General features: G+C 46.7%; 1 protein-coding gene across 2 annotated transcripts in view; it reads left to right on the forward strand.

The window, feature by feature from the left end:
- Nucleotides 1-22,649, forward strand: part of CFAP99 (cilia and flagella associated protein 99) — a 105,189-nt gene that overhangs the window by 81,183 nt on the left and 1,357 nt on the right. For both annotated transcript variants that reach the window (XM_075332985.1, XM_075332998.1), the window contains 6 exons: nucleotides 2,550-2,638; nucleotides 7,711-7,915; nucleotides 11,120-11,261; nucleotides 11,691-11,842; nucleotides 12,046-12,251; nucleotides 18,357-18,513. In XM_075332985.1, coding sequence (XP_075189100.1) covers nucleotides 2,550-2,638; nucleotides 7,711-7,915; nucleotides 11,120-11,261; nucleotides 11,691-11,842; nucleotides 12,046-12,251; nucleotides 18,357-18,513 — 951 coding nt within the window. The remainder of the gene's footprint in view (nucleotides 1-2,549; nucleotides 2,639-7,710; nucleotides 7,916-11,119; nucleotides 11,262-11,690; nucleotides 11,843-12,045; nucleotides 12,252-18,356; nucleotides 18,514-22,649) is intronic.

Below are 22,649 nucleotides of genomic sequence, written 5' to 3' on the forward strand. Positions count from 1 at the left end.
CAGAATTCTCAAATCTATCTCTGGCAGAGGTCAGCAGACAGGAGGGGAATTAAAAAGGGTGTGGTGTCTTCCCATAGGCTGTAGCTGAATGATGGTACCTCAGCTGGGAGACACCCACCACCTACAGTCAGCCAGTGGCACTGCAGATCCCCAGGAAACCCAGACCAGTGGATGAACAGAGCCTGCGCCCACCGGTGCCGCTGGCATCGACTCCTCTCCCATCACCAGCACCATCCACGGCAGGAACACGGCGTCGCCTGGTGATCGGAGCAGAAGTCGATGGAGCGGACTCCGGTGGTGACGTAACACCTCCAAACTTCTGGAACAACGTAATTTGGAGTGATGAGACCAAAATCAAACATTTTGGCCACAATCATAAACATTACATTTGGAGAGGTGTCAGCAAGGTCTAGGATGAAAGGAACACCATTCCTCCTGTAAAGCACAGTTGTGGACTGCTGATGATGTGGGGATGTGTGAGTTACAAAGTCACAGGAAACTTGGTCAAAGTTGAAGGAAAGATGAATGCAGCCCGTTATCAGCAAATACTGGAGGCAAATTTACACTCATCAGCTCAGAAGCTGCGCATGGGACGTACTTGGATGTTCCAACATAACAACAATGCACAACACAAGGCAATGTCGACCTGTCATTGGCTACAGAAGAACAAAGTGAAGGTTCTGGAGTGGCCATCTCAGTCTCCTAACCTTAATATCATTGAGCCACTCTGGGGAGAACTTGAGCGCAGTTCATGCAAGAAAGCCCCAGGAATTTACTGGAACTGGAGGCTTTTTGCCAAGAAGAATGGGCAGCATTACCATCTGAGAAAATAAAGATCCTCATCCACAACTACCAAAAAAGACTTCAAGCTGTCATTGATGTTAGAGGGGGGCAATACACGGTATTAAGAACTGGGGGATGTGAGCTTTTAAGCAGGGTCATTTCGATGGATTTGGTTGTCATTATGATTTAAAAAGAGAAAACACAATAAATGGCTTCACCCAACCACTATCCATGAGTGGAAAAAAAGATTTTGTGTTATCATTCATATTCACTGAAAAAAGGGCAAGAAAGCAAAAAATCTGCCGGGGTATGTAAACTTTTGAGCACAACTGTAGATAGCTACACACGGGTTATACACATGGTTTAGAGAGTTATGTTCCAAAATGCAATTTGACAATATTTGAATAAATTTTGTTTGTTTGTTTTTTGTTAAAGAATAAATGCAGATTGGTGATCATGGGAAAAAAAAAATAAGACATTCCCTGAAAATAGTAACGGCACTCCCAAAAAGCAGTCTGAACTGGTGCAAAACTGAACATGACATATAATAACAAAAAGAGACAGTTGCACTCTGAAATGCTAAAGCGTGCAAACAATGAATGCAAGAATATAGATATGCATTACTGCTTAAGGAAATCTAGGAAAAGTTGAGATATTTAACATACAAAAATGGCCATTTCTATATCTGCCCAGTAGCCACGTCAAGGCATATCTCATTACTGGGAGCCTACACCAAACTGAAGCCTCTCTCTGGGTGACAAACCTCCATGTGTATGGCATGTATGCTAAATATATCAATTTTAACGAGATTTCCTTAAGCAGTAATGCATATCTATATTCTTGCATTCATTGTTTGCAAGCTTTAGCATTTCAGAGTTTAAATGGAACCTGTCACCAGTTTTTTGGCCTATAAGCTGCGGCCGCCACCACCGGGCTCTTATATACAGTATTCTAACATGCTGTATATAAGAGCCCAGGCCACTGTGAGAACATAACAATCACTTTATAATACTTACCTAACGGTCGCTCGGTTGGCCATATGGGTGTCTCCGTTGTCCGGTGCTGGCGCCGCCTCTTTTGGCCATCTTTGTTCTCCTTCTTCTCTTGCCGCGGTGCATGACAGGTCCGACGTCATACACACTCGCCGGCATTCAGGTCCTGAGCAGGCAAAATATTGTAGTGCGCCTGCGCAGGACCGGCGAGTGTGTATGACGTAGACGCGTCATGCACCCAGGCTTCAGAAAGAGGACGAAAATGGCCGAAAGAGGAGGCGCCGGCACCGGAGAACTGAGACGCCCATAAGGCCCAGCGCGCGACCGTTAGGTAGGTATTATAAAGTGTTTATGTTTTACCCCCGGCCTGAGCTCTTATATACAGCATGTTAGAATGCTGTATATAAGAGCCCGGTGGTGGTGGCCGCAGCTTGTAGGCCAAAAAAGTGGTGACAGGTTCCCTTTTAATTATGTTTTTTTTATCCCCTAAAAATAAGCCCTAGCCCATCTTTCAAAGCAAAAAATAATATAAGACCCTGTTTTATTTTTGGAGAAACACAGTAGTACTAAGCTCTTTGCAGACAGTAGGCACAAATAAGGAGCGGCGCTGCCATTCTCTGCGCAGGGGGGCCAAGCTGTGCTATTGTGCAGGGAACATCGAATTATGAATCCTTGCCACATGCCATAACCCTCAATAATGGAAGTGCTCGGCATTTGCCGCCTTCTCTGTTGTACCTGATTGGAATACATTTTCTTCTATATTCTTCCCTCCAGGTGGATAACGTCCCAGTTAGGCTGAATGCGGCAGCCATACTGAGAGAGGGCGCTCTTTATCAGCGGCAGGTGGAGGAAGAGCTGAGCAGGTAGAGTACGCAGAGGAGTGTCATGTAGTGCAGCACACAAGCGGTGCCTCCGTAATCACTGCCTGCATTGTGTCGGGTCATCAGGAATTGGCTGATTTTACATTTGATGGACTGACACATGGATATTATCTGGATATACGGTATCTTGCACTCGCCCTGTGGAAATCACATAACCGGCAATTACTCATTTTCCGACGAGAATATTCATTTTTTTGCAGCCACAAAATGGCAGTAATTCTGTCTGACCTGTGATTTGTGTCACCATCTGGCTCAGACTTCTGCAGACAGAGACATATATTTTAGATGATTAAAATGGCATACCGCCCCTAAACCTGCATAGAGGGGAGAGCGGTATCAGTATGGGCTATACTCTGAGCCGTGTGATCCTCGCAGCTGCACAACCCATAAGCGGGCACTGACGTATGGTGCTGACCCTGCTCTGTGCCACCTTATCCCTATGAGACTGCCAGGTAAAAAAACGTGTTCGAGGAGCTAACATTAATGATTGTGTCATGAGTGTCTCTCGTCCTTAGGAGACCTTTAACAGGACTGGGATTTGAGGTTCACATTGCCCTGTGAAACTCTGGCTTTTGAATGTATTTCCTTTCCTTTGGTGCTAGAAGGGTTAATGACAAGTGATGAGCGGGCTCACAGATAACCGGGACCGGCAGACCTAACTGGATTAAAAAAAATCCAGTTCCGTCCCGGAATTGATCCTGGATATCTGGTCCCCATATAAGTCAATGGGGACCAGAATCTGGTGCTTAAAAATGGTGGTAGAAGGGATACAGGAAGTGGAGCAAGCGCTTCATACTTCCCGAGTTTCCGGCGTGGCTGTAATTTTTCCCGCGGCCTCTCAGTCTCACAATTCCAGTTTTGCTACATCTGAACGCACAGCGAGCAGCCATAGAGCAATGACTACCCGCTGTGAGCTTCAGGCAGAGACTGAGTGAGCAGTGCGATCAGCGGTGACATCACTCAGGTGATTTGCGGTCACAGCTAGAGGTTCCCACGGATTGGTTGCAGTCAGGCGCTGTCACACAGGGTGGGGGCACGACTGACTGCAACCAATCACAGACATTAGGACCGGCAGGTGGCAGAGAAAGCAGTGCATGTAGATGAGCAATAATGAGCGGTCCCGGAAGAAGAAGAATAAGCGGTCTCGGGGGCAGTTACAGCCGCGCTGGAGACTTGGTAAGAATGAAGTGCTTCATTCTTATTTTCCTTTTATTTTTTTTTATTTTCCAAGTTGCTGGACCCGGATCATTAGCCGGAATTCCCTGAAAATTCCGGACCCAGGTCCTGCACTCGGGTACTTTGGAAACCGCGCAGATCCGGGCTTTTACAGTCTGGGTCCTCCCATCACTATTAATGACTTTTTCCTTGCTGGTAGATCCTTGTCAGTTCAATCCCAGGTGCATCCGGTTTGTGACCATTCCCTTTCCCTTTAAATAGTCACATGTTCCATCACCTGATGCCGGTTATAGAATATTATCATTCTGATCTGACCACTGTTGAGGGAGGAGGTCTCTTGAAATTGCAGAAGCTAAGTGTCTTGTAGCTCTGGTGTTTGGCTGCAGTAGTTGGTGTATAAACGTTTTATCTATGTTCCCCTGTCTGGCTTCCTTCTCTTGTCTTATTACTGTAGTCATGAAGTTTAGTGCATTCACCGGCATTGTCATTATTCAGGGTGATTGGAGGGATAGTTAGGCAATAGGAACATGACGGCAGCAGGGGGGAAGGACCTACCTAGGGATGTTAGGGAGCAGACACAGGTTAGTGTCAGAAGGTGACCCGTTTTCCCTCTCCCTTCCGTAAGGGCCTTCGTAACCCCATTCCATCCCCATTGTAACCTCTGTGTTGTGCCAGACATCCCCTTGTCTGTGTGTGACAGATTGAAGCTGATAACCTATAAAAACATTGCTGCCCCCATGAATGACGTGGACATGAATATTCTTTTAAGTTGTGTTTGGCGCAGCCCACCAGATTATAATCCAGTGATCATTGCTTTGATCCAATGCCAGAACCGGAACTGATGATTTCCATCAAAAGAGGACCACTTCTGAAGCCAAGCAGATCACTTGTCATTAGGATTTGAGTATTTTTATTTTCATTACTGAGTCAGAAGATGACAGTTGGTGCGTACAAAGTTCTATGGAGAACTTGCAGCAGAATGTCTGTGTATTCCGCTAGCTCCTCCCCCTCCATAGAATTTTATAAGCACCAACTGTCGTCTCCTATCTCAGAAATGGGGAAAGCGTGTTTGAATACAGATTGTGCAAACTTTACCCATGAATTAAAAGTGAAAATCAGCTTCAGAACAGCGCTTACAAGCTCTATAGAAACGAGCTTGCAAGAACTGCACTTTTTGCCTACTAGTCCAACAATCACCTATAAATAATACAAATTAAAAATCTTTCAATTCTTCAGATCGGAGAGGATTTTTAATTATGATTTTATAAGCACTTTGCAATTTTACCTATTAATGATGTTGAGACAAAAAATTGCTAGCCTTCCATAGTTTGAAGACAGTTTCAATCTAGAATCCTCCACCAGGGGGAGCTCAGGAGTTTACTGCATGCAGTCCTAATAGTCAGTTCCATCTACAACAATATGCAACTAGCTCCCTCTGGTGGTGAGTGCTGGTAGTTTGGCATTTATCATTTTAATTCTATAACACATATCTTTGGAGGGGATTTAAAGCTCAGTATTAAAAAAAATAATTTTTCATCACTTTTTTTTCCCAGCACTGATCATTTACTCTGATAAACTGCTCAAATTTGTCTACAGCGGCTACTTTTTATTTTGTATTATAAAACCATATAAGCGAATAAAATAAACTTCGCAATATGTCTTATTAGAGAACATGTATATTTTCCCACTTATTAGTCACTTCTTCTCTTCCTGCAATGATCCTTCCTTGCCCTGCTCCTGCCCAGCCCTAATCTTAAACCCCCTGCCCCCAACCCCTGGGGAGGGCCACGGCGGGACTCATAAAGCCAATAGAAATAGACAATCAGGGGAAACCAAATCTCTATATCAAGACACACACACACACACACGCGTATAAGACAAAAAGAGCTTAGGAGGAAAATAAGAGCAGGGAGGAAACAACAAGACAACAGAGAAACTCCACAACAATGCCACGCAGAAAGTAATACAATCTCCAGCAGGACTGGGATACAACAGCACCCAGACCGGTTTGTGTCATGCTGTGTTCTTCTTTTATCAGGTGTCATGGCGTTTTCAGACTCTGTTTACACTTCAGAGTCTGACACGACACCTGGTTCTGTTGAGTTACTCTGTCAGAGCCGGGCGTCAACAGGTTTTGTGCTCACTGGGGATCGGTCTAGCAGGAGTTAATTCCTGCTGGCTTGTGAATTGCTGCTAGGGTCACAGGTTGCTGAAGACCTATCAAAGCTGCCTCCACCGTTTAAAAGATGATGGAACCTGGACCCTCATGCCGATTGTTGCTCTAGCCTTGCTCCAGCAATACCGGTCTTTGTGCGTTGTTATCCAGTTGTTGGTGAACTGTAGTATGCTATTTGGTGTACGATGGAAATATCCTTATTGTTTGTTTAGTTCCTCCCTGTACTTTATTTCTCTCTGAGCACATATTGTCTTTACCAAAAGCTATAGTCAGCATGGGAAGACAGGCTCCACCATCTTAAAAAAAGCGGGGAGTGACTGTGATAGGTCTCCCACAACATGTGATCCAAGAGGTGACAAGCAGGCTAGCAGACATCAACTCCAGAAAGCCCGATCGCTAAAGAGAACACAGCTGGTTCACGCTCGAGCCTGTCTGTGTAACTCAGAATCACCAAAGGTGGCAAAGTGTGGAGTGTAAAGGGTGCTTTACACGCTGCGACATTGCTAGCGATATATCGTCGGGGTCACGGTGTTTGTGACGCACATCCGGCGTCATTAGCGACATCGCAGTGTGTGACACTAAGGAGCGACGATCAACGATCGCAAAAACGTCAAAAATCGTTGATCGTTGACACGTCGCTCCTTTTCATAATATCGTTGGTGGTGCATGCCGCTGGTTGTTTGTCGTTCCTGCAGCAGCATACATCGCTATGTGTGACACCGCAGGAACGACGAACATCTCCTTACCTGCGTCCACCGGCAATGCGGAAGGAAGGAGGTGGGCGGGATGTTACGGCCGCTCATCTCCGCCCCTCCGCTTCTATTGGCCGGCCGCTTAGTGACGCCGCAGTGAGGGATTGTTCAGCGGTCACAGCGACGTCGCTGACAAGGTATGTGCGTGTGACGCTGCAGTAGTGATAATATTCGCTACGGCAGCGATCACCAAATGTCGCACCAATGACGGGGGCGGGTGCTATCGCGCTCGACATCGCTAGCGATGTTGCAGCGTGTAAAGCACCGTTTAGATTCTGTAGTGTGAACAATGTCAGATGCCGCTATGACAATCGGAGAGTTAAGCGCCAAACACCATGTGACAACGTTAAATTATGTAGTATCAGAGTCATGATTACACCATGATATGTATTTTCTTACCACTAACATGATGCCCTTTTCCAGATACTTTTTTTTCTGAACTTTCACACACACACACACACACACACGCGCGCGCACACACGCACACACACACACACACACACACACACACACATATATATATTCCTTACTATTTTAAGTATAAGTATTTTAAATATGGCTCGATAAAATATTTTAATATGTTGGTGATTATTCATCTTCTTGTAGAAGTACTCTCATGATAAGCTCGAATCTCTCTGCAGATCTGTCTGCAGTAAGGGTTTAAACTATAACTGCTGCTTTTAGAAGTGTATGGAGAGGAAAGAATCTAAAGGGAGAAGGAGACAAAGTGAGACTTCTAATGATCAGAGCCAACAGAGGGGATATCTGCTGATATAAGTCATATAGTGGCCAGAAACAAAGCTTGCCTCTGGTTGGTCCTGTCCACAGTGGACTCCTTAGCGGACAGGGAGCCCTAGGCACTTGCCTAGTTTGGCACATCATGTTACTGTTCCTTCCTTTGTCATTACATATAACCAACAGCTTCTGCTAATGAGCAATATACTTTCCAGAATAGAGAAGCTGATGGACGGCGCCCGAGATCCAAGTGAGTTTCTAGAATGGCAGCGGCAAATGCTGGCAAAGGACCTGGAAAGCCAACTAGCCGATATAGAGTGCCGGCGTCTGGAAGGCAAACTGAGCCGCGAGGAGGCTGTGCTGGCGCGGCAGAACCTCATCCAAGAGAACAAGAAAAAGGTCCTAATGAAGAAAGAGGAGGTGAGACGTGGAAGTGGGCAGATCTGTGCAGCCACTATGCCAGGGCTGAGGGACATAAAGCACATTGGCAGCGCCGCGCAGGCTCTAATTAATCTAAACTATCGCACGGCTTCAGAGCAGGAGGGATTCAATTATCTCTATCTGTTGCCTTTCTATCCAGCCGACATTAATCCTTTATTCTAATTTCCAAGACAAACCGCCTCACTTCAAGGGTGATAGTGAGAAATAAATAAAAGCCTTGAAGCCATTAGGGGTTTACCGCAACAGTAAATGAAGATGTCGGGGGGGGGGGGATGGGGATGTACATGAGTATAGGGTCGGTGACGGGTAACATGAAACCATATTTTGTCACTGATTATAAACCAAAACAATAAAGTGAAAACATAAATTCTGTTTCCTAACAAAAGTCACAAAGTTCTCCAAATAAAGACAGTCAGGGGCTTTGTTAAAGGGTTAATCTCCCCTTAATAAATGGGTATTGTTGGATAGCACTTATTGATATAAGCAATTTTGCAATTTACTGCATATTAAAACTTTCAAGCGTTCTCTAAATATTGACGCTTTTGTTAACAGTTCGTTGCGTTGGAGACCGACCACTGCTACTTGGCAGAATATGTTCAGTGCTTACTAGCTCATTTCTAGCGAGCTTGTAAGCGCTGTATTGAAGCTGCCTGGATAACTGTAGCATTGTGTTACCGCCTAATCCTAGCCAGTGTCATCTCATTGTTTGCGAACTAAACAGCAGCGATGGTCTGTTTCCTAGGCAACGAGCTGTAAACAAAAGAAATGTTCAATATTTCAAAAATGGCTGCAAATTTTAATTTGCATTAAATTGCAAACGTGCCTGTTTTTACAAGCTTTACCCGACCATACCCATCTACGATGATAGGAATAACCCTTTATGCTGGCAATACCATCAGATAGCTGTCGCGCAAACGTTTCGTCAAAAAAATATTTCAATAATCCTCCATAAACGTACATGCTGAATTCTTTTGACCGTGTATTTTTAATGGAGAGAGGGAGGTAAGCCACTGTTTCAACCTCTTGTACATGTCTTGTATTTAAGGCCCCCCACACACATTAGACTGAAGTTGGCCAAAGCCACCAATATCGTCAGGACAGTCCGACAGTCTAATGGGTCCTAACTCTCCCCTAATTGATAATCTGGGGGAAAATTAGGATCAGCATATTGGATTTTCAATGGCTGATCCTGTTGTTCTGCTTGGATATGAGTGGCCATTAGCTGAGTTTGGCAGTGTCTCTCTCATTGAGAACACGGGGCGCTTGGCCAAGCATTTCTGAGTATGGGGGAGTCAGGGAGCAGCAATATAATGTGTCCTAACTCTTCTCTGATTGGGGTGCTTTACATGTTTTGTGACATCGCTAGCGATTGCTAGCGATGTCGAGCGGAATAGCGCCCACCCCCGTCATACGAGCGATATGTGGTGATCGCTGCCGTAGCGAACATTATCGCTACAGTAGCGTCACACGCACATACCTTGTCAGCGACGTCGCTATAACAGCCGAACAATCCCTCCTTCAAGGGGGAGGTGCATTCGGCGTCACCGCGACGTCACTGAGCGGCCGGCCAATAGAAGCGGAGGAGCGGAGATGAGCGGGACGTAACATCCCGCCCACCTCCTTCCTTCCTCATTGCCGGTGAAGGCAGGTAAGGAGATGTTCGTCGCTCCTGCGGTGTCACACATAGTGATGAGCCACACATAACGACGAACAACATCGCTACGTACGAGACAACGATTTTTGGTGTTTGGACGACCTCTCCAAAACCAACGATTTTTGTCTCTTTTGCGATCGTTTAAGGTCGCTCGTACGTGTTACACGCTGCGGTGTCTCTAACGGCGCCGGATGTGCGTCACAAACACCATGACCCAGACGATAAATCATTAGTGATATCGCAGCGGGTAAAGCACCCTTAAGATCGGCATATTGGATTTCCAATGGCCGACCCTGTTCTTCTGCGTGGAGATGAATGGCCACCAGGGAAGTTCGGCAGCTCCTTTCTCGTTGAGAACACTCGGTGCTCGGTTGAGCATTTTTGAGTATGGGGGAGTCAGGAAGCAACAGTATAATGTGTCCTAACTCTTCCCTGATTGATAAAATATAGGGGAAAAGTAGGATTGGCATTTTGGATTTCCAATGGCCGACCCTGTTCTACGTGGAAATGTGCAGCCACCAGGTGAGTTCGGCAGCGTATCTCATTGAGAACATGGGGCGCTTGGCCAAGCATTTTTGAGTATGGGGGAGTCGGGGAGCAACGGTATAATGTGTCCTAACTCTCCCCCGATTACTAATATGGGGGAAGAGTAAGGTCGGCATATCGGATTTCCAATGGCCAATCCTATTGTTGTTACGGGGGGGGGGGAATCAGAAGGTACAGGGTTCCTAGGCTGACCCTGTGACTAGGGACCCTGCGCTGTCCCTTATCCCGACAGTAGACTTAGAGGTAGTCAGGGTCGAGCCCCAACGTGGCCCTGTCTCCTGTCCAGTACCTAACAACTAAGTCCCCACCACCCAGGGGATTGACCCGGACAAAGCCCAACAACCCACCAACACAGAGCAACAGATGGAGTAACAAAAACTCTTACACACCAAAACCCTGCACCACGGGATAACCAAAGGTGTATGGGTAAGGATATAAATAAAATGGGGTAGTAGAAACAAGTTACAGCTCTAAAACATACAGCAGACAGCAGTAGCAGAAACGACAAGTCCTCTCTGCTCCCAGGCTAGCTCCTAAATGAATAGAATAACCAGAAACCTCACCAGAAAGCAGAGGGATAATATACAGGCTGGAAATGACCAACTGATGACAGCTGAGCAAGTCTGCTGCACAGAGAAGACGTTAACCATTAAGTACACAAAGGACAAAAGCAACGTTTTAATTGTATATGGTCTCAGATGGTAAATGAGAAGGTAAACCCTGAACCTGTCCTTATACACGTGATAGTTGTTCTGCGTGGAGATGAGCGGCCACCAGGGGAGTTCGGCAGCATCTCTCTCATTGAGAACACGAGGCGCCCTCAAGCATTTCTGAGTATGGGGACGTCAGGGAGCAACAGTATGGAGGCCTTTGTCTCAGTTTAGACACATTTTTGGGTCAATCCTGCAATAATGGATTGCCTATGGATCAAAGATTATCTTCACTTTGCACTTTTTATAATCATCCGGTTGTTTGGTCTTTAGACAGAGAAGCTGATGCGGGAATATGCCGAGAAACGTCTTCAAGAAGAGAAGGAGATGAGGGACCTTGTGGAGCAAGTGTCTGAGGGACACAAAAACACCAAACAGGCAAGACTGAAGCTCCAGAAATACAAGCAGCAAATAGGTATGTGATAATGCAAGAAGTAGGTCATAACTTCAGCCTTGGCTTGAAAGTCTACAAAATGAAACCCGAGCGTGATTTACAGAATGGATTCCTCCTTCAGAAAGGGGTGGTGTTGTGTTTGCCAGGATTTTGGTACCCAACAAGCCCGTTAACTCTAACTAGAGTGTTTAGATACATACACCAACGAACCACAGGTACAGGAAAGAGAAAAACTTAGGTGTAAATTGCCCAATTCAGAGGAGGTAAGCCGCTACCAGAAATGTCTGGCAGAAGCTTTCTCCCCTCTCCCTATTGGGAACGCATGTCACGGTGTAAGTGATCGTGCACGTGAATGGCGGAGTCATTGAAATGTTAGCCTTGCTCTACTTGTAATGTCGCCTTCTAGGAAAGGCCTACCGGTTATTACAGTCTGGTTTTATCCCTCTCTAGTGCAAGAAGTAGCAGAGGAGAGCAGGGAGCTGTTACGCCAAGCCCTAGAGGAAGCACAGGAGGAGCTGAGGAAGAAATTTGAGCTGATCCGTGAGATACGAGCCATGGAATCAGTGCCAATAATTAGACAAAAATTTGTGGATCTGACACAGGTGAGTGCACCGTAATGCTAGATGTGTGATTGCTGCCAACAATCCTTGGTAAGGGTCAAGGTTTCAAGCTGGATCTTTGCCTCGGGTATAATAAATTCTTGACATCCAATCACAATCTTTGGCAATTCCATTGTAAGGCTTTGGCTGACACGTAAGGACCTGGCCGTTCATAGACACTTTTATTTTTGGTCTGTGCTCCTCAGACAGCTGGGCATGGACTAAACTGTGAGATGTCAGTAGTGGAGCTTCGGGAACGTCTGGCTTTACTAAAAGAAGCTCAGAGAAAAGCCGAGGAGGAAAAGAGAGACCTGATTCTTGAGGAAAAGCAATCGAAACAGCAGCATCTTCTGGATACTCTGGAGCAGATTTCTCTCCACAGAGCTGCCCAAGGCAAAGCCGCTCTCCTCAGGTCAGTACGGGGTCCGCCCTGGTAAGATATTTTGTTTTGTGCCAACATTAAAAACATTCTTCTGTTCCATCTGGGCTCCTTTGTGAAAGTTTGACAGATGCCCTTTAAGCCCTCTCAGGCACCTACCTTGGAATATTCCTTTGCAGTCACATCCTGGGAATTGGTATCATAGCAGTGCAGAAAGCACCGGAAGTGACAAGCTTTTACAGGACTTTGCAAAAAAGTTGCAAATTTCTTATGCAACACAGAGTTTCCCAAAATTTTTAGTTTTTACGCCAGCTTTTCCCAGGTCCACCAAAATGGGCAGAGATGTGGCAAGTCGGGGGAGCGGCGGGGACATGACACCACAGCTCGTCTAATTCATGAAGGCCTCTGGCATTCCTTACGCCCAAAATTTTACACCAGTCCCTGACACATGGAAGCGACTCATCAGACATTTCCTTTTCTTTAAGATGCGTGTTCTTCCTAATAATTCAGGAGTGTCTGGTTCCAAAAAGCCCCCTCATCAAGACCAGTGAGAAAATAGCCTGTTTAAATGAATTTGGGGGTCATAAACGTATAAAATCGGGGGCCACAGACTTATAGAATCGTTGGCCATAATCTTATAATATTGGGTGTCATAGACTTATAAAATCGGTGGCCATAGACACAGAATCAGGGGCCTTAGACTCTAGACTCATAAAATCGAGGGCCATAGACTCATAGAATCGGAGGCCATAGACTTATATAAAATTGGGCCATAGACTTATAGAATTGGGGGCCATAGACTTATAGAATTGGGGGCCATAGACTTATAGAATTTGGGGCCATAGTCTTATAGAATTGGGGGCCATACACTTATAGAATTGGGGGCCATAGACTTATAGAATTCGAGGCCATAGACTTATAGAATTGGGGGCCATAACCTTATAGAATTGGGGGCCATAGACTTTTAGAATTGGGGGCAATAGACATATAGAATTGTGAGCCATAGACTTATAGAAATAAGGGCCATAGACTTATAAAATCGGGGGCCATAGACTTATTAGAATTGGCGTACCATATTCTTATAAAATCAGGCGCCATATTCTTATGGAATGGAGGGGCCATAGACATAGAATCGAGGGCCATAAACTTATTCACAAAGATCTCTGAACAATGAATTAACTGCGGAGAATACCAGAAACCAAGGAGGAGGAATAGAAAGGTGCAGGTTAAAGTCTCCTAAGCAGAACTAAAACAGTTTTTAAAAATGATTAAAAACAAAATGTGCAAAAACAGAACAACTTGACCCCCTCCCTTTTCCTGATACAAAAACAAAAAGGCTTGAAAAATATATTTTTTATTATATATTAGATATTAACACAATCGCAAAAGTCTGATCCACGAAAACAGAAAATAATTTATCCCCTATGAAAATTTAATTCTAAACTCCAGAATTGCCATTTTTGATCACAGCACGTCCCCCCAAAAATTCATTAAAAAATAATGAAAACTTTGTATGTACCCCAAAATGATAGCAATGAAAACAAAACATATACTTGTGGCGTCCCTGAGGCTTTAGTCGCCACAGGGTATTGTATCTCACTTAAGGTGCAGTACCCATCCCGGGTAAGCAGAGGTTAATCGCTGGTGTTTCTCACATTCACAAACCACACTCAGGTGCTTTCCCACCGTGGGATGGCCTGGGGTAGACAGGGCGGTGGCCATCACGAAGCATGGGACTTTCCCGGTCACTACGATAACCACCTGGGGGGCGGGTACCACAAGGGGAAAAAGGAAGGAGCATCTTCACACGTAGTCAGTTAGCCCCAGGCACAGCTTGGGGTGAGGAGCACAGTCAGGACTTCGGTCCAGGCAGATTCTCTCTACCTTCACACTTCGGGGAGCACCATAGGACCTGTGGCTTGGAGCAGGTAGCTCGACCCGGGTTCACTACAGCTACAAGGGATTCCAGGGTCTGCAGAGAGTGCAGGGAACACCCACAGCCCGTTCCATATTCCACATACACTGGGATTGGAGGGACCCTGACCAGAAGGACTCACAGTGGGAACACCGGTGGTGACTTCGAATTGCTCGGGATCGATTGGGGCCCAGCATAGAGACCGGTACTCCAAGAGTGGCAACCGGGACTGTGAGTAAAGAAACCTTGAAACCGCAGAGACTGTGTCCGCCTGTACTTGCCGGCGCCCCGCGCTTCGACGCCAACGGCCACTACTCCTCTCGTCATCTTTCCCAGGGCCCGCTCCACCTGTGGGGATCAGAACCATCTTAGCTGCTACAACCATCTGCCCCGGAGGACAGCGACAGCAGCGGTGGCTTATCCCTAGCTGCATATCGCAGGTGGCGTCACGAGACAAGCTATCCCCATCATTTCCTTCACCATCATCATCCTCCCTTTTATTGTACGCCTCGGGGCCACGAAGCCGGGCAGGGCCACCCGTGACAACCCCAGACCCAACATAACCAGGCCCGGCGACGAGTAAACATTTAACCCCTTGCCCCCTGGGTGCTACATACTCACCTACATACCCCCACCTTTATGCTCTGCTGGCTGTGTTCACTCCTGGTTTAATCTTACGTATGACGACTTCATGTGACCGCTGCAGCCGGTCAATGATTGTCTGCAGCCTTCACATATCATCTAAAACAGAATTTAATTCAACGTCCCAACATTCAATACAAACATAGATCTCGGTGAAGCTTGGCTATGCTGTACAGTCTATAAACGCAGCCAGCTCCATATGTATGTTCCATATTATTCTGTGTTTGTTGATTATTTACTTAGTTCATGTTTTATTTAATATGGAGCAGTAATGAAGGCTATGTAATTACCCCGTGCATGCCGGGAGGTGGCGGTGACCCAAATCTTCAGGTGTTAAATTGCTAACTACGTTACTTATGTTAAAAGGTTTTTTAAAAAAAGCAGCTAATTTTAAAATATCCCGTAAAAACCACCCCATTACCTGATTTATGTAGCAGCGGTGGCATAATTAGCTCGTTTTCTAGACAGCTCATTTACATGCAGACGCGGTACAGCTGCACTAATAAATACAGTTCAAGCTGTAGAGGAGATTTACATATCACAGCTGCAAGAGGCTCCATTTAGTGCAGAGGTAAAACGCTGGCGACACAGGGATGGGAAAGACGGAACAGACCAGGAATGGGAATTTTATCTGTGGTGCACTAGTATGGCTGGCGGAGCCTAAACTAAAGGCTTGTGTGGTGGCATGTGTATAGTGAAATTCTCAAAGTGCAAAGTCGGGGGGGCGTTCATAGATCGGGGGTGGCCCCAAGGGATGCAGGGTCAAGGGCTTAGCATTCATAGATCGGAGGTGAGCCTAAGGGACACAGGGCCCAGAGCTGGGTATTTATAGATCAGAGGTGGCTTCAAGGGATACAGGATCCAGGGCACGGCATTCATAGATCGGAGGTGAACCCAAAAGATGCAGAGTCGAGGGCTCGCCATTCATAGATCAGAAGTGAGCCCATGTGGTGCAGGGTCCAGGGTTTGGCATTCATAGATCAGAGGTGAGCCCAAGGGATGCAGGGTCCAGGGCTCAGCATTCATAGTTTGGAGGTGACCCCAATAGATGCAGGATCGATGGCTCGGCATTCATAGATCGGAGGTGGCCCCAATGGGTGCAGGGTCCAGGGCTTGCCATTCATAGATTGGAGGTGTCCCCAAGGATGCAGGGTCCAGGGCTGGCATTCATAGATCAAAGGTGACCCCAATGAACACAGTGTAGAGGGCTCTGCATTCATTAATCGAAGGTGGTCCCAAGGGATTCAGAGTCTATTGTTCGACATTCATAGGTCGAAGGTGGTCCAGAGGGATGCAGGGTCCAGGACTCGGTGTTTATAGGTCGGAAGTTAGCCCAAGTCATGCAGGGTCCAGGGCTTGGCATTCATAGATTGGTGGTGACCACAAGGGATGCACGGTAGAGGGCTCGTCTCTTCTAGCTGTTGTTCCACTGTTTGATGGCACATTGCCCACAATGAAATGTTAGATCCTCCACAGTCCTTACCTGGTTTTCTATTTCTTCTGTCTGTTTTTTTGTCTTTCTTTCCCAACATTGAAATCACAACACCAAGAAGGAAAAGTTGTAGAATTATGGGAATCTCATGATTTGAAAATGATGAAAAACAAGTGATCTCCAGACCAATCTCCAGCTATCATTGCATCCAAATCAAAAGCGTGACCCATCACTGAAGATGACAGAGCTCCCTTCCAGCCCCCGTTGCTGACTTGCTTAGCACCATGATGGCTTTTGAAAGTGGTGTTGTGAGGTCAACGGGTAACTGTAGCTGGACATCTCGTACGAACGTCTTCTGATGGCTTGTGTAGACAATGTTTGATGCCTTTGTCTTGGTATGTGAGGTATAATTTTAGTTGAAGTGCCCAATGAATTGATCATGGAACCAGTGATACGGCCATGTCTCCAAAGTGCTCCAGGACCTGTTTTTCAACACCACATAACTAGGCTGCATGAGGCTCATACTGATGTGAGCAGCCTGCGTGGCCTAAACGTGCTCCGTCTCCGGACATGTCTCCCATTTAACACATCTGGAACATAAGTCTTCAGCAATTACAAAGGTAGCTGCCAGCAGGGGATCTTGATGATTTGCCTAAAGGTCCAGTCACACTAAGCAACTTACCAGCGATCCCAACAATGATAGGGATCACTGGTAAGTTGCTAGGAGGTTGCTGGTGAGATGTCACACTGCGACGCTCCAGCGATCCCACCAGCAACCTGACCTGGCAGGGATCGCTGGAGCGTCGCTACACGAGTTGCTGGTGAGCTCACCAGCAACCAGTGACCAGCCCCCAGCGCCGCGTGGAAGATGCTGCGCTTGGTAACTAAGGTAAATATCGGGTAACCAACCCAATATTTACCTTGGTTACCAGTGCACGGAGCTACACGTGCAGAGAACAGGGAGCAGCGCACACTGAGCGCTGGCTCCCTGCTCTCCTAGTTACAGCACACATCGGGTTAATTACCCGATGTGTGCTGCAGCTAAATGTGCAGAGAGCAGGGAGCAGCGCACAATGCTTAGCGCTGGCTCCCTGCTCTCCTAGCTACAGCACACATCGGGTTAATTAACCCGATGTGTCCTGCAGCTACATGTGCACAGAGCAGGAGCTGGCACTGACAGAGCGGCGGAGGCTGGTAACAAAGGTAAATATCGGGTAACCAAGGACAGGGCTTCTTGGTTACCCGATGTTTACATTGGTTACCAGCCTCCGCAGAAGCCGGCTCCTGCTGCCTGCACATTTAGTTGTTGCTGTCTCGCTGTCACACACAGCGATCTGTGCTTCACAGCGGGACAGCAACAACTAAAAATTGGCCCAGGACATTCAGCAACAACCAACGACCTCACAGCAGGGGCCAGGTTGTTGCTGGATGTCACACACAGCAACATCGCTAGCAACGTCACAAAAGTTGTTCGTTAGCAGCGATGTTGCTAGCGATGTTGCTTAGTGTGACGGGGCCTTAAGTGTATTCAGGGAGGCAGATCTTTCTTCAGACAACCATTAATAACCTGATTGATAGCAGTAGAGGATGAAAGTGCCAGGATTTCGGCAATTAATGCTCGATGGGGCAAAACAGCCAGTAGATTATGTCAACTGGGAGCCACGTTCCCCAACATGCATACAAGCAGTAAAGGATATTGGTTGCCTGATTGTTACCGATCTAGCTGTCTGTCTGTCTGTTTGTCTGTCTACATATCCAACCATCCTAAATGCAGGAAATTGGTCCTGATTTATGAAATGATCTCTGAGGTCTCAAGAAAAAAAACCTAAAATGAGCAACTATTTTTCAGACAGATAAAGGGAAGGCCTGGAAAGCTTGTTCTCTGCGAATGTTCATTTTCACAGACAGGGAATGTAATTTTCCACTTCAGCTGCCGCCTTAACTCAAAGCTGCAAAGTCAGGGTAAACTCAGCGTTAAGTGTGACAATGAATCACCCGTGTGACGGCCCAAAGTGTGGAGCTATTTGAGAGCCCTCACCTGATTAAAACAACCTTGCTTTAATAGGAGAAGAAAAATACACTTTTTCATCTGTTTTTTTTTATAGAAGTGTATGCTAGATGTGTTTTATTTCATTTATCTTTATGACAGGCTGGAAGAGAAAAAGTCTAAATCTCAGCTTGGAAAAACTGCCATAGCAAACAATGACCGTGTCACCGAACTGCAGCGGAAACTTGAAGAGAAAATAACCGAGCGCAAGAGACAGGCCGAAGCCTTAAAGCTATACCCCCAACGTAATATCATCAAGGTAAGAGGGCGGTATAGGACCGGGTCTATGAGCCTCATGTGGGCACATGTGCAAGATGACGCTAAAGCGTAGCGGTCTTTTCACACAATACCTGCATGACGCGCCCACTGGGGCCGTGGGGGGTTACTCGTTACCGGGCCGCGGTTCCTTTGCTCTTTGGGAATGTCAAGGTGGCGGGGCCCGATCCGTGACCCCGGCAGTGGTCGTTATAAAAAGGGGATTATTTATAGAAGATGATAATAGATTGTGATGCCACCTGTGGTGCTCAGCTAGAGATAGCCAACGATGCGGAATGGGACCTCTGGAGCAGGTGATGACGCAAATTGGTTGATATAGCTCTCCAGAGGTAAAGCTGGGCCCCAGGGCCGATGGGAGTAGTTGTCTATGATGGCGGGGGTGCAGGCGAATAACGGAGTGACACAGGAATGCAGTCTCAAGGTTTTTACTCACTGTTCCAAGGTAACACAACTAGTCAAGTGACCGCCTTCGGAGCGCTGGGTTTCACTGTGATGGGCTCCGGCCGTTCCCGGGTAGTTCGGAAGTCAAGACCGGTGCACCCTTCGTGTGTTCCTTTCCCTGGTCGTCTTCCTGCGCTGACTTCTCACCCTCCTGTCCCGCACCTATGCACACAGTGCCCTGAGCCGGTGTCTGCGGACCTTGTTGGATGGCTTGAAGCTTCATCCCGTGGCCCTCTGTGGTCACCTTCCAGCGGATTCGTGTGCGGATGAGGCCTCGGTGCTTGCAGTCACCTCGGCCTCCGGTGTTACTAGATGAGTACGTTGGTTCTTCTCCTCTAGTCTAGGGACCGGATCCCCGTTTGCGGCCAAGTCCCTCCACTCCAATATGTTGTATGTGAAACGAGACCATGGGAGTCTAGCGCACTTCCCGTGGGCTCTAGGAAACTTCCTCCTTGCGCCTGGGTCGAACTGCACCAGCTCCAGACCACAGGTCTTCACTCCTCCACTGCTCCTTCTCGACTCTCCTCGTTCTACAGTCTGCTCCAACCAACTAGACTCCATCCCCCAGTTTGGCTCTAACTGTGCATACCAATGGTGCATCAAAGGTGCAAATAGCCCTAACCACGGTCCAGTTGAGTGTTGAGTGTGTTTGTGTTTTGTGTGAACCGGTGGATGACATCTTCCTTACCCAGGGATGGGATACAACATCTCTGGCTGAGGTGCAGTACCTCTGTGGCAACTGAAGCCTCAGGGGTGCCACATTTACAAAAGTATGGTCTCGCTGTCCTCATCCCCACAGTAAATTGAGCAGGGGACAGGGGCTCCTAGATAGGCCCTCAGGCTAGGTGATCCTTGATATCCCTGATCTCAGAGTTACCTCTGAAGATGAGGATGTCTGAGCCGCTTTCCTGGCCCTACTCCTGACCAGCCCTGAACTTATACCCTTCCCCCCAGCCCCAGGGGAGGGCTGAGGCAGGAGTGATTAAGCCAACAGAAATAGACAAACAGAGGAAACCAAAACTCTATCTCACGGCACGCTCACACAGAGGTATAATACAATAAGAGCTTAGGAGGAAAATAAGAGCACGGAGGAAACAACAAGGCAACATGAGAACTCCACAACAATTCCAAGCACAAAGTAACACAGTCACCAGCAGGATTGGGAAACAACAGCACACAAACGAACACCGCAGTAAACTATATTTGGTTAGTAGTTCCACCATCTTAAATAGGAAGGGGGCCAATGTGATAGGCTTCCAACAACATGTGATCCCAGAAGTAACAAGCAGGCTAGCAGAGGTTAACTCTTGCTAGCCTGATCATGAATGAGCCCACAGCTGGTCAACGCCCGAACCTGTCTGTGTAGCTCAGACGCACCACAGAAATCATAGGGTGAAGTTGCAGGATCTGTAATTTGAACAGCGTCTGATACCGCCATAAGAATTGGAGAGTTTTGTGCAAAAAACTTAGGGACACCAGAGTTCTGAATGCAGCTGATCGCAGTATAAGACACAAGTTACTCATCTTAATACAACCCTCACCTTCCGTCATTCCTGGGGCGGACAGACATTCTATTTGCTCAGAGGTCTCAGAGGTTCATCATTCTCTTTAGGTCCAAGATATGGTGGTAATGTGCCAAAATTGCTCCATTCTGGCATCTCGACAATAGTTTGTACAACCCGGTTTGTGGCTCCACGACAAGATGGACAGTAGATGTACTTGTAGATATCCTCTCCATGTTCACAGGCTCTATCTCAAAATTAAAAAAAGGCATGCTATGCTTGAATGAAGAAGTTCTAGTTGTGCCTAGACATTGGAAGACCTCCTCTGTCCTAGAATGGCTGAAGACATTCGAGATCAGGAGAATGGAGGAACTGGTGACCTCCGACTCTGACACTGTTACGTCACCACCGGAGTCTGCTCCAGCGACTTCTCCTCTGATCGCCAGGCGACGCCGTGTTCCTGTCATGGATGGTGCTGGTGATGGGAGAGGAGTCAATGCCAGGGGCACCGGTGGGCGCAGGCTCCGATCATTCACTAGGCTGGGTTATCTTGGGATCTGCAGTACCACTGGCTGACTGTGGGTGGCTTGTGTCTTCCAGCTAAAGTTGCCAGCGTTCAGCTACAGCCAATGGGAAGACACCACACCCATCTTAGTTTCCCTCCTGTCTGCTGACCTCTGCCAGAGATAATTCTGATTTCCTGGCTCCTGATCCGCCCTATTCTGTTTTGTGATTCCTGTGTGCTGACTTCTGCGTGTTTTCTGACTACCCTTCTGCCTGCTGTTTTTGTACCTCGCTGCCCGATCCGGATTTGACCTCTGCTACGTTTTCTGATTACGTCCTCGCCTGCTGATTCTGTCCCTGTTCTGCTATTCCTGGTTTGACCCTGCCTGACGACTACTCTCATCGGACTGCAGCCTTCCACAGGTAGTGATCTCCAGGGCCCTGTGTAATTCCAAATCCCTGTATAGGGGTTAAAGGGTTTCAGAGTTCTGGGGGTCCTGCTTGGTGAGTGGATTCCCTCTAGCCTGTCCATTACATCCCATCTGAGTCTGTTGATCCAGGCAGGCGTTACAAACACCCAATGGAAATCATTTAATACCTGTCAATCTTAATTCTTTTACAAACAATTCAGCTCTTTCGTTCTATGGCTGATCTCGGCCACAATGAACAATTTATGACATAAAATTCCTTATTTCATGAGTCCAATTTAGATTAGGATATAAGGATTTTACTACAATCTGTTCTCCGCATCAAGACGCCAAGTGATCAAAACTGGGTAGCCGAACCCAGGATTGTAATGGAAAACCCAGTCTAATACTTGCTATGGGGTTGCTTCTGTTTTTCGTATTCAGCCGGTTGACATCCTCGGTGGCACTGATACCTCCAAAAAGGCCCACCGCATTATGACACCCTATACAGTAGTATGCTCGTAATATTACAAATGTGGAAAAATAAGATAAAATAAGGTCTCACTCAATAAAACTATGCCTGAACTGCCCAATTCTTGCACAGACTAGAGGTCCCATCTTTGCAGTCCTTAAAGACCCCTTCGCAGATTGAAACAACCCTAACCGGGTGACTAAAATGACCGCTTGGACCTTAGCTTCCTAATCAGGCATTGAAGGTATCATATACCTCCCTTGAAAATCCGGAGAGAAAGCGCCACATAAAAAAATAAGTAAACAAAACAAAATAGATAACCATCTGCCATAGAGCAACAATAGGCTGAAAGACTGTAGCTCAAAGCAGGGTCCTCTTCAGAATTTCAAGAGCATAAAAGAGAAGCCCAGGGAAGCTTTAAAAAGTTATACCCACCAGGTCATAGGGCAGGCTGAATTACAGCATGGAAAACACCTGCTGAAAAAAAGGCAATGAACATAAAACAAAAAAGATCAGAACCTGGACAGAGACTGAACTTGACTATTGCTCAGTGGAGAGGGAAACACATCACAGCACAGAGGATTGCCGGATCAAATCCTGAGGCATGACATACAGAAAAGAAACCTGTGCTCTATGGGGTATTCCACTTTCAGAAAATAAAGTTTATTCTTTTTGTAATGGAAAAAAAATAAATTCTTCACCACTACATTAATTACTCACAATTTTCAAGAATGCTGCTTGTTATCATTCAATCGAAACTCTTTTTCTTTATTATCAGGGAATATAATTCAGT

Source organism: Anomaloglossus baeobatrachus, chromosome 1 (genome assembly GCF_048569485.1).
Source record: "Anomaloglossus baeobatrachus isolate aAnoBae1 chromosome 1, aAnoBae1.hap1, whole genome shotgun sequence".
Lineage (NCBI taxonomy): Eukaryota > Metazoa > Chordata > Amphibia > Anura > Aromobatidae > Anomaloglossus > Anomaloglossus baeobatrachus.